Genomic DNA, 16,485 nt, shown 5'->3' on the forward strand with positions numbered 1-16,485 from the left:
ATCCAAAAACTTAATTAGGGGTAAAATTGTAATGGCAAGTTCACGTAAATTAATTTCAAAATAAGGGCATTATTGTCCAAAAATTTTAATGATTAAGGGAAAAATTATAACAAAATTAAGATTACTAAGTAATTTTAAAATACCTAAGAAAATAAAAGTATTTATATTACCACCTATATAACCAATAGTAATTGATATTGGTTTTAAAAAATTACCGAAATCTTATATTATTTGATAATCAAATATGGTAATTTAAGTAATATAAAATGACATTACCTTAATAGTGGGAGATACCCCCAACCAAACACCCTTTAAGGTGATACTTGACAAGAATGTCATAGGTTAACTCATTGTTGACTTACAATTATGGTCAAGAAAAGGTGATACTTGACAAGAATGTCACATGTTAACTCATTGACCACTTACAATTATGGTCAGGAAAAGAAGTAAAACAACAAGTGTACGTCCCGAGACTCCAAAAGTAGGCCGCATTTGTCCATCGATAATGTTTTGCTTGCAACTAAGTCATACAAACAGATAAAAATTACAGAAAATTTATGTAAAATGACTACTCTGACATTTGTTTTTTGTCTGTTTGTATGATTCAATTGTACAACTCAGTTGTAAACATAACATTGCTCTTTGGCCATTGAATTAGAATTTTTTTTTTTCATATTTTATTTGTAATTAATATTTTTCCATGATTCACATTTATTTTTAATATAAAAAAGAAAAAGGGGCAACAATGGGAAGAGATTAATTATGATTTTTAAGTAAGAGCAATGTTATGCTTACAAATGAGTCATACAAACAGATAAAAAACAAAGGATAAAATAGTCATTTTACATAAATTTTGTATAATTTTTGTCTGTTTGTATGACTCAATTGTAAACAAATCATTATTGTTTGAGTAAAATACTTGCTTTGCTTCTTTATGTTTATATTTTGAGTAACGAATATTGACTGTAAAGTGGAAGGCAAATATCACTTTTTAAAACCTTTCAATCTAAAATTAAATTTTTAATGTGCAGGTTAGGTATAATTGTAGCACACCTAAAGGAGGATTTATGCCCACTCACCAAAGATGTTCTTTTGAGTTTTTACACTATATTGAACGCTATATAAAATTGCAAATTGTAAGAATATTTTCATTCAAAAATCTACTTTTTGTACCCTTTTTTTTTTAATTACAAATTTTTTAAATTACATATTATAACTTTTGTAATTTATTTATTTACTTCATTTTTTATTATTATAATACAAAATCGTTATATTAATTCTCAAGAACAAGTACATAAAGTTATTTGATTATATTATTTTCTTTTTTCTCTGTAAAATCGTTCAATATTAAACTCATCAATTTTGTTAAGAAAGTTTTAAAAACACTCTGATAGTTATCAAAACTCTTCCTTAAAAATATCAAAAAACCCTTTTAAAATAATCAACACCCTTCTACAAAATTATGAAAAACCTTCTGATAAAAGTGTTTTAATAATTTCTCAACCAAAATGGATCAATTTATGCTAATAGAAAAATGTTAGATTTATAAAAAGTTTTTGAGACATCTAAAATGGCAAGTCACATCATCTGTTGTCACCACTTTCCATATTAGCATTTTCTTAAATATTAAATATTTAATTAATTATATTAATTAATCCAAATTCAAAAAAAAAAAAAAAAAAAAAAAATTGATTCTATTAAATAAAAAATCCCCAATTCCCTTACTATTATTCAGACCCTAACCTTCCATTGTTCTTTCTCATCCTTCATCTTCTTCCTCTCTCCTTCTTCTCTTCTCCTCCTCTTCCTTTCTTATCTGTTTTTTTCTCTCTCCTCTACTTCCTTTCTTCTCCATCTCCTCCTTATTTCTCATTCTCTTTCTCCATCTCCTCCTTATTTCTCATTCTCTTTCTCCATCTTCCTCTAATTCCACTTGGGCGGTGGCTAAATCTTGCCACCACTGCCCAGATTTGATTTTTGGCCACCACAGCCCAGATTTGGTGGTTGGCTCAATTTTTTTATTTCTTTAGTTTATTATTAATTTTTCTTAAGAAATTGGATTCGATGAATTTGGATATTGAAGGGTTTAAATTAATTATGTTTTATAATGTATTTTTGATTAAGAGTAAGAAAAAAAGAAAACAGAAGAAAAAACTAAAATGTTAGGAAGAGGAAGAGGAAGACAAGGGATTGGTGGTTGGCCGCACCTTGGCCTCAGGTGGCCTAGTGGTTGGCGAAACCGTGGCCACATGTGGTGTAGCTAGCAATGTCGCAGGAGGCAAGGATTGGTGGTTGGTTGCACTTTGACAGTGCCTTGTGAATAGTGGCGATGCAGTTGCGGGTGGTGGTGGAAGAGGATAGACCGCGGTGGTGCGGTTGAGATTGGGGAAAAAATAAATTAGAGAGGAAGAGGAGAAGTGAAGAAGGAAAGAGCAAGAAGATGAAGGATGAGAACGAACTTTTGATTTAGCATAATCAAATTTTTTTCTGAATTTAGGTTAATTGAAATAATTTAATTAATATGATTAATTAATTATTAAATATTTAAGAAAGTGGTGATGTGGCAGGTGATGTGATTTGCAACATCAATTTGTATAAAGATTTAGCATGAAAAAATTAAAATAAGCTTTCATAAATTTTATCCAATTGTAAAATAGCTCACAATATCCCCCAAAATTTAGTCCAAAAGTTGTCAAATTTTTATTTTTAAAGTATTTTCTTGCATTTCCTTTTCATGATAATTCAAACTCTTTGTAGTCTTAGCAAGGTCAAGCTCAAGGACTCTGCAACCTTGGCTCAACTAATCCAAACCTACGCTAAAACCAATCGATTAGCCAAAGCAAAACAGCTTCATTCTGAGTTAATCACTTCTGGCTATCCACTATGCACATTTTTAATCAATCATCTCATCAATATGTACTCCAAATGCGGAGAATTAGATTATGCTGTGAAACTGTTCGACAAAATGCCTCTAAGAAACCTTGTTTCTTGGACCGCAATGATCACTGGGTTTTCTCAAAATCACAAATTTACAGAAGCTACGAAAACGTTTTGTGAAATGAGAATTGCCCAAGAAAGCCCGACCCAGTTTGCACTTTCTAGTGTTATTCAAGCCTGTGTACCTCTTGGATTCATTGAGTTTGGGAGACAAGTGCATTGCCTTGCTTTGAAATGCGGGTTTGGTGGTGAATTATTTGTTGGTAGTAATTTGGCGGATATGTATTCCAAATTTGGTGTGATTGGAGATGCTTGTAAGATTTTTGAGGAAATGGAATATAAAGATGAAGTGTTGTGGACTGCTATGATTGATGGGTACGCCAAGAACGGTGATTTTGAGGGGGCGTTATTGGCTTATAAGAGGATGGTTAATGAGGGGATTGTGATGGATCACTATGTTTTTTGCAGTACTTTAAGTGCTTGTGGAGCACTTAAGTTTTGTAATTCTGGAATGTGTCTTCATTCCGTTGTAGTTAAAGTGGGATATGAATTGCATATTTCAGTAGGAAACGCCCTTACAGATATGTACTCGAAAGTGGGAGATATGGAAAGTGCTCAGATTGTGGTTGATTCTTCGTGTCGGAACATCGTGTCTTATAGTTCTTTGATTGATGGGTATGCTCAATTGAATCAAATGGAGAAGGCTTTGAGTGTTTTTGTTGTGCTGCGGAGGCAAGGGATTGAACCTAATGAGTTTACTTTTTCTAGTTTAATCAAGGCTTGTGCTAACGATGCTGTAATTGACCAAGGGACCCAACTTCACGCTCAAGTGATTAAATTCAATGTTGAGAGGAACGCTTTTGTTTCTTCAATTCTTGTAGATATGTATGGAAAATGTGGATTGCTTGATTATTCAATCCGAGTTTTTAGTGAGATCGAAAGTCCGAATGACATTGCATGGAATTCGTTGATAAATGTGTTTGGTCAGCATGGTTTAGGTAAAGATGCCTTGGAAAGTCTAGACAGGATGATGCATAGAGGAGTGAGACCAAATGCAGTAACATTTGTTAGTCTTTTAACGGGATGTAGCCATGCTGGATTAATAGATGAAGGTTTAAACATCTTTTATTCTATGGAAAAGACTTACGGGGTAGTGCCGAGAGAAGAACATTACTCTTGCATCATAGATTTACTTGGTCGATCTGGAAGGCTCAAAGAAGCTGAAGAATTTATTAATAACATGCCATTTGAGCCAAATTCCTTTGGATGGTGTTCTTTTCTTGGGGCCTGCAGGATTCATGTTGATAAGAAGAGGGCTGAAGTTGCTGCAGAAAAGCTGATGCTGCTTGAACCTGAAAACAGCGGGGCTCATGTTTTGCTTTCAAATATTTATGCAAAAGAAAAACAGTGGGAAGATGTTAGGAATTTGAGGAAGATGATGAAAGATGGCAATGTTAAAAAATTACCTGGTTATAGTTGGGTTGATGTTGGAAACAAAACACATATATTTGGAGCTGAAGATTGGTCTCATCCCCAAAAGAAAGAAATTTATGAGAAGCTCGACAGTCTCTTAGATCAGATAAAGGAAGCAGGCTATATTCCTTCCACGCAATCAATTCCGCTGGAAATGGATGACAAAACGAAGGAAAAGCTTCTTCATCGTCACAGTGAGAGAATAGCTATAGCATTTGCACTAATAAGTATGCCAATTTGGAAGCCAATAATTGTGAAGAAAAATTTAAGGGTGTGCTCAGATTGCCACTCTGCAATCAAGTACATCTCTAAGGTGGGTGGAAGAAAGATTATTGTCAGGGATAATAGTAGGTTTCACCATTTCGTAGATGGATCATGTTCCTGTGGAGATTATTGGTGATGGTTTAAACCTTAAAGGCTTACTTGAAGTTGAGAAAAAGATCACTGGGTGGCTGCTACCTGTGAGTGTTTGAACCTACCGTGATGATGTGCCATTTTAAACTGGAGAAAATACAGAGATGATGAGCGACAGTGTTTGAAGGTAAATATTACAACTTAGTATGAACTTGGGAGTAGGTTATTTATTTATATTAGTCTTGTTCTTCGTGATTTTCCGAGCTTCAACACAAACTCTAGCCGTAGCCGGTGGAAAATATATAGAGGTGGTCACTGGCAAACGCCTTGAATATGTTCAAGAAATATCTTCAATCTTGGTTTATTTTGGTGGGCTTTATACAATTTTAGAGTAATACTATACTAACAACTCTTTTTCATAAACTTTCTTACACAATCTTGATGTGACAACTTATAATTGATCAGTTTGCAATTATAATTGATCAGTTTGCAATTATAATTGATCAGCTTGTAATTAATTAGTGAGACTCATATAGAACTCATGTAAAACTCATTGTAAACTGGTCAATTACAAACTACTACGTCAAAGTTGTGAGAGAATTTATGAAATAGGATTATTGATATAGTATTAGTTACAATTTTAACCACCAAACTGCATTTAAATGGAATTCATCCCCTCGTTTTGAACTTAATTTTAAAGAATATGCGTGACATTGTGTAAAAATGAATATAAGTTATGTTCATAATCATATCATGTATAAGGAATTGGTATAAAAAACATCTCTCTAAAAAATTCATCTTCAAAGTTCAAACATGAATGCTTCAAGCACGCGAGTTTTATCTCTTCTTCAGCTGCATATGTACAAGCTCAGCAACTTATTCGACAACTTGAAAATTTCTCAAACTTATTGAAATATTAGGGAAGGAATATAACAAAGATTTTTATAGTGGTTAGTTATATAAAGCGAATAAAAAGAACCTAGCACCAAATGCTATACTGCAAACAACTGGACAAGCTATCTGAGAGCTATAAACTACTCAGAGACTAGTGTGTTATACTAAAAAGGGCAGACCATCGCGGATATATATATATATATATATATATATATGAAACAAAAGGATTCAAGCCCTTGGATAGCGTGACCGCCCTTTCCTTTTCAGGAACTCGGGGATCTCCACAGAACCACCTTCAGCAAAAGATGAAGGTCGCCTATTTATTCCAAAGGGGACATCTCCCTGTGCTAGCTGACTTGCCTGCATCTTAACAAGAACCCGCACAAAAATTGGTATTCTATGAGAGAGAGAGAGAGAGAGAGAGAGAGAGGAGTAATACCTGGAGAGGCCTCCCTTCACTTTCTTCTTGGCGTTTGAAACCGGTAGCAATTAAAGTTATACTTACCTGGAAAAAAAATTAATAAATAAAATAAAAAATAAAGCCTTATGCTGATTACCTTCAAGTCAACATTAAGGCAGTCGTATTTCAATTACAAGGCAAGCCTCAAGGAATATGACATGGCACTTATAATTTTTCGGTAGTAGATGATATTCAGATAGAAAGGTACAGAATGATCTCCCTGATGAAGACTTGCAAAATTTTTCGGTAGTAGATGATATTCAAATAGAAAAATACAGAATGATCTCCATGATGAAGACTTGCAATTAGAATACCCGCCTCATTAGAGGAGGAAAAAACGCCTCACCTCTTGTGATGGCAAAGACTATAACAAGAAACAGACAAAAGACATGAATTGACTTCAGTGAAAATGATAGCATTGCATAATGCATCAACAATAAATGCGTTTGAAACTAGACATCAATTTGCAGACCGCTATGCTCATTATACTTATTTGGAATAAAAATAACTTACTTGACCACTGAGTGAAGGATCTATCACTGCTCCAAATATCAAATTGGCAGTTGGATCCACAAGGTCATAAATAACCTCAGCTGCAGCATTTACCTGCACAAGTTCAATATAAAAATTCATGTTTATAATGTAACAAATTATGGTTGTTGCAAGCTTTGGAGCTAGGACAGCTGCAAATAAACAAGACATAAAAGACAAATTGGAGGTCTAAAATACAACTTTTCTACAGAGAACAAATGTCAAGACAGTTTCGAGGCCCATAAAGGCCATCTGTGTTGTCTTCTACTCAGTGTACTATTAAATGTCTGACTGACTAAGCAGATATGATAAAACCATGCAGATTGGGTATGACTCCATCAATTTAGATTTAGGAAAGAATTCAGATTTAATGAGATGACCATATTCAACAAAATAACAAAATAGATAGCACCATCACATGGTGGTTGAAAGAATTCTACAAGCAAATTGGTTGCAGTGTCCCCCATAAAAGTATATACACTCTGTCCCAGATATGGTGACCGGACAACCCTGAGCACATTTTCCATGTGTATTGCCTACAAAACTTCAGCTTTATGTAAAAGATGTCAAAGAAATCAGCTTTAAGTGTATGTTTTTGGACTGTGTCAACAGATGCAAAAAGAAGTTTAGAGGGAGATATGACTACAGGTACAATCCAAATCTCCACAAACACAAACCAGTAAAGAGAGAGGGAGAAAGAGATACCTCAAACAAGGTCAAATCACTTCCACCAGTAATGTTCCACACAATTCCAGTAGCCCTTTCTATACCAATATCTAGCAAAGGCGATTGAATGGCATTTAATGCAGCATCTCTAGCTCGCGTCTTCCCTATACAAAAGCAAGCACCAAAAAGCAATTTTTTAAATATTATGTTTGAAACCTTGATTAAAGATGATTATCAATTCTGAATCAAAGTAGCCCGGAAGTCAACAGGTAGCAGAAAGTAAATGAATCATGGCATCGATATCCAAGCAATGTGATGAAGGCCACAGCTCTCAATAGATGAGAAAATGATGAAGAATCCTTGTACACCATTTTATGAAATGGGTATTAACTGTTTCCTTCCAGTATTGCCCAATCATTAAAGGTTTCCATGCAATCATCAACTCAATGAAAGATCAAATTTAGCATTAAACGTATCAAAATCAACAGTGAGTGTATGAATGCCCATATCAATCAACTACATGTACAACCTATACAGAGGACTTCAACGAAAACTCAGCTATTTAAGGAGTGCACCAGCAGTTTGGGTACTCATATGCTTCACTTGTCCTGATGGTTATCAACTCCATTAAACATCTTACTAAAACTATCATGAAAAGTTATGCATAGGTATGCATAGAACACCTAGTATCTACTCAATGTCATATCTAGTTGTACGACAAACATGAAATAAATAAGCTACCAACTGGTGGGTCGGGTTGCCACATTTACTTTTTCACACTTGGTTATAAAGAAATTAACACCTATACTTGTTAGCAGTCTTAAAAAAGAGATGCAGACCACCGGTGATGCATCCCATATCATGGCATTGCAGGATTGCCACAAATCACCTGTTTCACATCTTATACCAGGTCTATTGTAAACTTAGATTAAAGCTTCTACCATTTTTCTTCTTCTTTCTCTTGTGTGAAAAAAAACGAGAGAATGGTGATTGATTGCAATCTTAGATAGAAATTAGTCAACCTTTCTTACATGTTCACTGAGTTCTAGACTGATGATACTCTAGACACAATAACCCTGGTAGTCAGGGGCTTGTAGGACATAACATCCAACATAGGTGGCCTTTAGGGGATTTGAACCCTTGACCTTTCTGTTAAAACTGAAAGGTTTTATCTTGAGTAGGGATGCAAGAAAAACCCAGCCTGGTCTGGGCCAAACATAATTTTATCTGGGCCAGGTTTGATAGGCCAGGCCCAGGCCCAAGTATATTACATGAAATTTTTAAAACTTACAGGTAAAACCCCTGTTAAATCACAGATAACCCACTAAAAACTATCCACACACCTTCTATTAGTAAAGTTACAAATAACACCCTGAAAAAATACATCCAGGCCACATACATCAAATAAAATTTTAAAAAGACCCTTATTATTTCAACCAAACCCATCTTAAAGCCCAGGTAAGCCTGGCCCAGGTATTAAAAACCCGGGCTATTTCCAGGGCCCAGGCTAGCATTTTTCCAATGCACCCCGGGCAATACTAACCCGGCCAGGGTATATACATCCCAAACCATGAAGCCCAACCCTTGGGTTACATGAAGCCTCTGCTATAACACCACATTCTACGTTATTGTGAGAAGTAGATTAAAATTACCAGTTGCAGTTCCTATCCCCATCAATGAAGAACCTGCATTTGCCATTATAGCTCGTACATCGGCAAAATCCACATTTACTAGCCCTGGAATCTGCAATTAAGAACCCGCCACCAATTAGAGTGCATGGAATACAGCTGCCTAAAACCAGTAGATGATTTTGAATAAGAAAATCATCAATTTTGTGCTCTAAAAGCATTTAATCACAATAAGAACTACATGATCAAACTACTAGTTCATTCTTTATATCTAATAAGGTACTCCTTCTTTCCCCAAAAGATTTGTGCACCTTTCCTAGTTGGGACATCCCAAATATTTTATCAACTGAAAAAAGTCACAGCACTCTATTCCAAGACTTTCCAAAAGTATTCCTAATTTGATAGTTTCCTTTTATTTTGTGTTTTGTAAAAAGGATATATTTTGAAAGTCAAACTGTTTAAACAACTTGAAATTTTGAAAGTCAAATTGAAGACAAAAATTTGGCTTCAGAAAATAATAGATTTTAACAGAATTTTTAATCAAACAATAATAATGTCCCATAGGATTATAAAAAAGAAAAAAGGCTCTAACCATTTGATTTAAGTGTATTCACAGAAAAAAATATATCATTCATACGATATTATCTTTATATGGTAAGAAACAAAAAATGTTCAATTATAATCAATGAAATCAATAGCATATAAAGTGGTGAAAGAATGTAGGAAGAACAAGAGAGAAGAAACGTTAATGAAAATTGACTTTGAGCAAGCTTACAAAAATGTGGATTGAAATTTCTTGGACTTTGACCGTCAAGCCAAGGGATTTGACCAGAAAGGAAAAGAATATGAATTATCAGGTTGTCTTCATTCAATGAATTTCTCGATTCTCATTTAAGGTCAGCCCAGAGGACGTTTTAGACCCTCTAAAGGGATATGAAAAGGAGATCCTCTATCCCTTTTCCTTTTCACCTCAATTGCAGATGGTGTGAGTGGATTGATGAATACGGCATTAGAGGTAAATTTGGCGGAGGGTATTACGGTAGGTAAAGACTAAAGAAATACTTAAGTTTCTCATTCACATTTTGCCAATGATACTCTTTTCACCAAGCGGTCACTAAAACCTTGAAGACAATCTAAAAGTTCTTGGAACTTCCAATCACATTTGTGACCTTAAAGTTAATTTGGCCAAGGGTATAATTGTCTGACAGATCAATTTGGATCATCAGTAGGCAGCTAGGCACTCAAGCATTTGAATCTTACTTCAGGGATCAAATAATGGAGACAATGGAAAAATAGACTATGGTGGTGGTAAAGAGGATTATTTAAAGCAGTAGACTCACCCTTATTCAATCCATCTTGTAAATTCATCCAACTTTTTTTTTTGGTTAATGATTTGTAATAGGATTAGGGAAAAAGAAAAAGAATAGAAAGAATGATATTGGAGTTCTTATGGGAAGGGTATGATGGAGTAAAAGTTCTCATCTTCTTAGTTGGGACATTGTGTCTAGGCTTAGGGCATGTGATGATTAAATAGTAAATGTGGCCACAATTCAACTGGGTGGGACTCTAATGTGGTTAACAATGGTTCTTCTGAATACCTTTAGAAAGCTATAGGTAAGGAATACTACCCTTTTGTAATGCACACTTATTCATAGGGGACACAAAGGATATCAAATTTTGGAGGACAAAAGGACAGGTGACATATCCACATCAAACATTTCCTCATCCTTAGACTCAATACTAAAAATATTTTTATTTTTTGATAGCGTGTTTTTCTTTCCTCTTACTCAAAGTTGGAATTAGAATGTCAATTTCAAAAGTAACTTGAATCAGCAAGAAATTCAAGAATGCATAAGACTTTTGAAGGTGATTGAAAATGTAAAAAATTGATAAAATGAAGAAAGATGGAAGATTGTGGAAGCTTGACCCCTTGGGTAATTTTCTTGTTACTTTTATCTTAATCGGTTGATTGATGATCCCTCCATTGATAGTTTCAAGCCTTTCAATATGATTAGGAAGGCTAAAACCCGTCCTAAAATCCAAATCTTTCTGTGGGATCCGGTTCAAGGCAAAATAAAAACAAATGTTTCAAAGAAAGTACCCTATGATGAGCCTCTCTCCTTGGTATCTAATGTGTAAAAGAAGTGAAGAGTGAAATAATCATCTTTTCATTAATTGTGGTGCGGCTCAAACTTTTGGGCAAGAGTTGTAGAAAAGCTAAGATTTCTTGAGCTATTTCAGGCTCTTGTGATGCATATTTAATGGAGATTGTTGTCATCTTCGGGAGAGGACATAAAGCTAGAACTCTTTGGAGGATTCATTGTTTAAACTATTCTGAATAGAAAAAAAAAAAAAAATTGTCTTTTAATTGAGAAAAGAGGAGAAAGCAATAGTGAATCATGGGATAGAGTTCACATTTTGCTTCCTCTGGGCTTCAATTGGTAAGGAATTTCATGAATCAACATTTTTCTTTATTTATCACAAGTAGGAAGAGGTTTTGGATTGATTTCGTTGTTTTTTGGGGATTTGGTTCAAGGGACGGATGGTTGTACTCTATGGTATGTATAGATTAGTTTCCCATTGGGTTTTTGATTCTTTGCAAACATTTTGATCATAATTGTATCTACTCATCCTTTTACTTAATACGCAGTTTATAGTTTCTTATTAAAAAAAAACACTGTTTCATGTAATATGTAAGCTATGCAAGAATAAAACAAAGTAAAATGTCAAGGCTTTATTTTTTAAAAATGAACAAATTAATCATGAAAAGAGCAAAAAGATTATGAGAATTCCATAAAAAAGTTCTTTAAGCAAACCATACTGTGATTATATCTGAGATACCACGAACCCCTTGTCGAAGAATATCATCAGCCAAATTAAATGCCTCAGTTACTGGTGTAGACGGGGAAACTGCAGTTAATAACTTGTCATTTGGAATGACAATAAGTGTGTCAACATTATCTCTCAGAGCTGCAATTCCTTCCTGGGCTTGAACTGCCCTTCTTCTTCCCTCAAAAGAAAAAGGGGTTGTAACAATACCGACAGTCAATATACCCATTGACTTTGCAACTCCTGCAATCACAGGAGCCCCACCAGTACCAGTTCCTCCACCCATTCCTGCCTGCAAATAGAAACTTAAAAGTCTCAGGTGAGGTCCTTTTTTGAAATATTTGGTGACAAAAAACTCAGGTCCGTTGGTTGAGCAAGTAGAGGTCTATGCAAGACACAACAATCCACTTGAACCAAACTCAAGGTTCATAAGAAAAAAGAAAACTTCTGCACCCTTATATAAGCTAGAAGTCAACTAGCACAAGCTCTTTATTGCAGGTCAGACAAATTAGGTTATAGGTAGCAAATATTACTCAAAAACGAAGTCATGCAAAGCAAAAAGTTGAAACCCTCAACAGATAAAGAACAAGAATCTTCTATGCAAGAAAGATTCATTAATCCATGCTAATTTTGTATATGAGAGCTTCCCAGACAAAATTCAAACTCTAATTAAAATTTTATAGTATCTTATGGATGCTATCTTACATGTTATATGATAGCCAAAAAAACAGAGTTCCCTAAAAAATTGTTCTTTTTCTTGATAGTACAAAATCCCCAAGTGTATTCTCTGAGTTTGAAATTAGGAACTACTATTATATCCCATTTCTATATTGTATTCTATTTTATTTCATTCATTAAAGACTTCTGTTTCATAAGAGGCTTTTATATTTTTAATGAACCAAAGAAACAAGTTTATAAAAGCTTCACCCTGACATCAACTTTAGCAATCATTATATCAATCATTATTCAATGTTTAACCAAAATATGGTTATTTCTAGACATGCAAAAAATTGACTTATTTAATCTACAGGTGTATACACCCACAATTATTATTCTGTTAATAATAAGCTTTTATGTTTTCTATAAACTTAAGAAACAGAAGTATAACAGCTTCGCCCTCACATCAACTTTAACAATTTTTATATCTATCATGATTCAATATTTAAAAAAATTATGGTAATCTCAAATCATGAAATATATTGACTTATTTGACCTACAGGTGCATACACCGTCAACTACTGTACATACCTTACACGAGCACAAATTACAATAAAACATATTCATGAGAAATTCAGAAGAACGACAAGGTTCTGTGAAAAATGCTAAAAAAATGCATATTGTGCTTAGAACCAATATCTTATACCAAATCAAATTCCTCATAAGCTATCGTTCAGCTGAAACAAATTAGTTGATTAATTGCCAATTGGCTAAATAATTGGTCTCACGAACAAAGAAGTCACATTTTAGCTTCCAAATGAAAGATTTCCAACACAAAAGCATAGCCCACACACATCAGCAATTGAAGCTCGAAAGGCTTCCTTTGATTTGACAATTTTTCACCGAGTTCCTCATGATAGTTCACTAAGTAAATGAACAGAACGTTAATCAAGAATTTTCTCGTAGCACACAGTTTTCTCCTTTTTACAAGCAAAATTATTTCAAAAATAAATAAGAGAAAGTAAGAATCAGAACAAAGATAATTTTTTTTTTTTTAACCACAAAACCATCTTGAAAAAAAAATTAAAATATGAGAGTGAACAACTAGTATCCTGGAAGACAGAATGTCTTAAACATGACATACTTACCGTAACAAAGACCATGTCAGAACCATAAAGTGCCTCTTCTACAGATTCTTTGCTTTCTTTGGCAGCATTCATACCAATCTCCGGGTTTCCACCGGCTCCAAGACCCCTTGTTAACTCTTGACCAATTTGTAAGCGGTTCTCAGGAAAAACAGGTGACATCCGCATGGCCTGGACATCAGTGTTGACAATCCAGAACTCCACACCCTTCATTGCACTCTCTATCATGCGATTAACTGCATTTGATCCACCACCACCAACCCCAATAACTTTGATCTTAGCTTCATTAAAATTACTTGGACAAGAAGCGTTTCCAAGGGTCTCAGGGACACTTCCACTAGAATTATCCTGCCTCGGGTTGCTTATTGTATTGTTCCCCTCTCCTCTAAGCATTGAAACTTCTGGGTGTAGATTAAGAAAAGGGTCTTTACTGTGATATGAACTGACATTTTGTGAGTTTGCTGAACATTTAAACTGAGACAAACTTGATTTATGGCGAAATCCATTCCTGTTATCAGACAGCTTCAAACAATTAACTCTTCCCAAGTGATTGTCCACAGATACTCTCGCTCCAAAACCAGTCAAAACGCCTATTACTCTGGTATCAGAAGGCGTGATAAAAGTCGCCATCTTAATCTTATACTGGTAATAGTCAAATATCAAAGGTAAGTTCAATTTTATATACCAATAAACTAGATTTCCAAATGGCTTAAATTTCCAGTTCCAGCACCTGTTAATCAAAAAGACTATAAAACTCAGAAATTATTAAAATAATTACTAAATCAGCATTCAAATCCACTCCACAGTAGGCCAAAAACTTTAAAACACACAACTGACCAAGATGCTTATGCCTAACTAAAACTACAAAATCCCAAAAATTGTGTAGCCTAGCAGCAATTGAGTTACTAAGACAATATTCAAAATCTTAAAACTAAATCCAACAATAATTCAATAAAATGCAGACAAGCAAACAGTAAAGAAAAGCAGCAACAATGAAGTACAAGAACAAGAAATTCTGAACAAAATAAAGAGAGAGAGAGAGAGAATGGGAAGACCTGAGAGAGTTAGCGGAATGGAAAAGAAGAGAAATACGGAAGTGGGTTGTAGCATTAGAGTGGAAAAGGGAGGGTTTTGTTGATAAATCTTTGGAGAAAGAAACAAAAATCTTGTGATAATAAACAAGCAATTAGTTTTCCTTTTGAAAGTAAATGGAGTGTGGGGCTCCATCCAAACTGGTAACTGTCACACAATCAGGGTTTAAAGTGATTGGCCTTGAAAGCCGTTAAACCCCTATTTTCAACTGGCCTCAATGGGTTTGGGCCTAATCATCCCCTGCCCAATAGAGAAGAGTCTCATGTTTCTTGATTTAATTTTAGTGTACTTCAACTATTAAGAAAACTCTTAAAACCCTAAACTTTCTTTATAAGTTTTGAATTATGTTTTTAAGATTAAAAGTATTTGAAGGGATGGAAGATGATTTCGTTCAATGGATGAAAAAGTAAATTTTAATTATTTTTTATTCAAAATTCATTTTGTTTGATCTTTTGGTCCGTTGTAAAAAAAAAAAAAAAAAAAAAAAACATAAATGTTAGGTTTATGAAGAGATTTTGGAAGAAAGTATAAGAAAGGGTAATCCTAAAATGAAATATAATATGTTTGTAAGTTATACTTTTAAAAAGAAAATCTTTAAACCCCATTTAATACTAAAATAACCCTACTTAATTAGATTTAATTAGGGTTTTTATTTACACCTATTTTCCACAATTTCAAAATTAATTAGGGTTTTTATTTACACCTATTTTCCACAATTTCAAACTTAATTAGGGTTTTTTTTACATTTTCTTTTTTAAATTCAGATTCATGTTGTTGTGTGATTACTTTTTTTCAAAGTTTTAGCAATATATTTTCATCAAATAAAGAAATATTTAAAATAAAGAAAAAATTTCAATTATTTAGAAGATTTAGGGTCAAGGTTTATATAAGAATTAAAAGTCATATTGAAACAAAAATATAAAATAGGGTATGAGTGTATATAGAAATTATTATGTCAGTTTTAGTAAATTTTATTAAGAATAAAATTGTATATAAAAAAAAAAAATTAAAAGTGAGGGATATTGATAAATTTGTTGGGGCCTAAAAATCATTTCCTAAATTTTGTTTGAGGGATGTTATTTGAGCCCGATTAAATCTCTTCTAGGCCCCTAACCTTACTAAATAAAAATTAATCAATATAAGTATATAAATAATCATATTACAAAATTAGCCTTTTCTTTATATTCTCTGAATAACTTTTTTCAGTTAGCTTCATAGAAATCTATGGAATTCCACACACACACACACAAAAAAGTCAATTAAATCAAATATTTCAATCTCTCATCTTATCAAGTAATTGATAATATTGCAATTTTTTTTTTTTTAATCCGGGCAATGTTTATAGCATTCAAGAATATTTAGAATTTTATGAAAGATTAGAAAATAATGTTCAACGTACAAACGAATCTTACAAATATTTATAAACAAACGAATGTGGCAAGAAATGAAAGAACTAGTAAATACAAAAAGTCAAATTTATCATATTCACTTTTTCATTCATTTTCTGTCACATCAGTTTGTATAGAAATCTTTGTAAATTTTGAAAAAATGGAGGCTAGGGTTTTTAAGAAAAACGTCTAATGGTACTCCCAAAAATGTTTAACATATTTAGACATTCCAATTTTCAAAGACAACCCTTCTAGATTTTTTTTCTTCAATCCATTGTAGATTTATAGGAAACTGAAAGAGAAAACGACATGTTCCCACCCAAGGTTTTGCGAAATGGCAAGTTCTCATCCCTGGTTTCATAAATTCCATATTCTAACCCTTAAATTAATAGCGTTAGTGATTTTTGGTTTTTGACACAGTATAAAGGTGC

At 33.6% G+C, this 16,485-nt stretch overlaps 2 protein-coding genes across 4 annotated transcripts; one reads left to right on the plus strand and one right to left on the minus strand.

Moving 5' to 3' along the window:
• Positions 1–2,590: 2,590 nt before the first annotated feature.
• LOC116129240 (pentatricopeptide repeat-containing protein At3g24000, mitochondrial-like) lies at positions 2,591–5,158 on the plus strand. Its single transcript, XM_031414991.1, has one exon. The coding sequence runs from the start codon at positions 2,735–2,737 to the stop codon at positions 4,808–4,810; it is 2,076 nt and encodes a 691-aa protein (XP_031270851.1). The 5' UTR covers positions 2,591–2,734; the 3' UTR covers positions 4,811–5,158.
• A 343-nt stretch (positions 5,159–5,501) lies between these two features.
• Positions 5,502–14,781, minus strand: LOC116129220 (cell division protein FtsZ homolog 2-1, chloroplastic). Of its 3 annotated transcripts, none has more exons than XM_031414968.1 (8): positions 14,630–14,781; positions 13,578–14,216; positions 11,765–12,064; positions 8,968–9,058; positions 7,355–7,479; positions 6,632–6,724; positions 6,098–6,163; positions 5,502–6,024 (listed from the first exon to the last, which is right to left on the minus strand). In XM_031414968.1, the coding sequence occupies exons 2-8, from the start codon at positions 14,202–14,204 to the stop codon at positions 5,887–5,889; spliced, it is 1,440 nt and encodes a 479-aa protein (XP_031270828.1). In that variant the 5' UTR covers positions 14,205–14,216; positions 14,630–14,781; the 3' UTR covers positions 5,502–5,886. The 3 variants fall into 3 exon arrangements, with proteins under 3 accessions (XP_031270828.1, XP_031270829.1, XP_031270827.1); XM_031414969.1 differs by having other exon boundaries at positions 5,502–6,018; positions 13,578–14,304; positions 14,630–14,768; XM_031414967.1 differs by having other exon boundaries at positions 13,578–14,304; positions 14,630–14,767.
• Positions 14,782–16,485: the final 1,704 nt, after the last annotated feature.

This window comes from Pistacia vera, unplaced genomic scaffold, assembly GCF_008641045.1.
Source record: "Pistacia vera cultivar Batoury unplaced genomic scaffold, PisVer_v2 Contig21, whole genome shotgun sequence".
In the NCBI taxonomy this organism is placed as follows: Eukaryota; Viridiplantae; Streptophyta; class Magnoliopsida; order Sapindales; family Anacardiaceae; genus Pistacia; species Pistacia vera.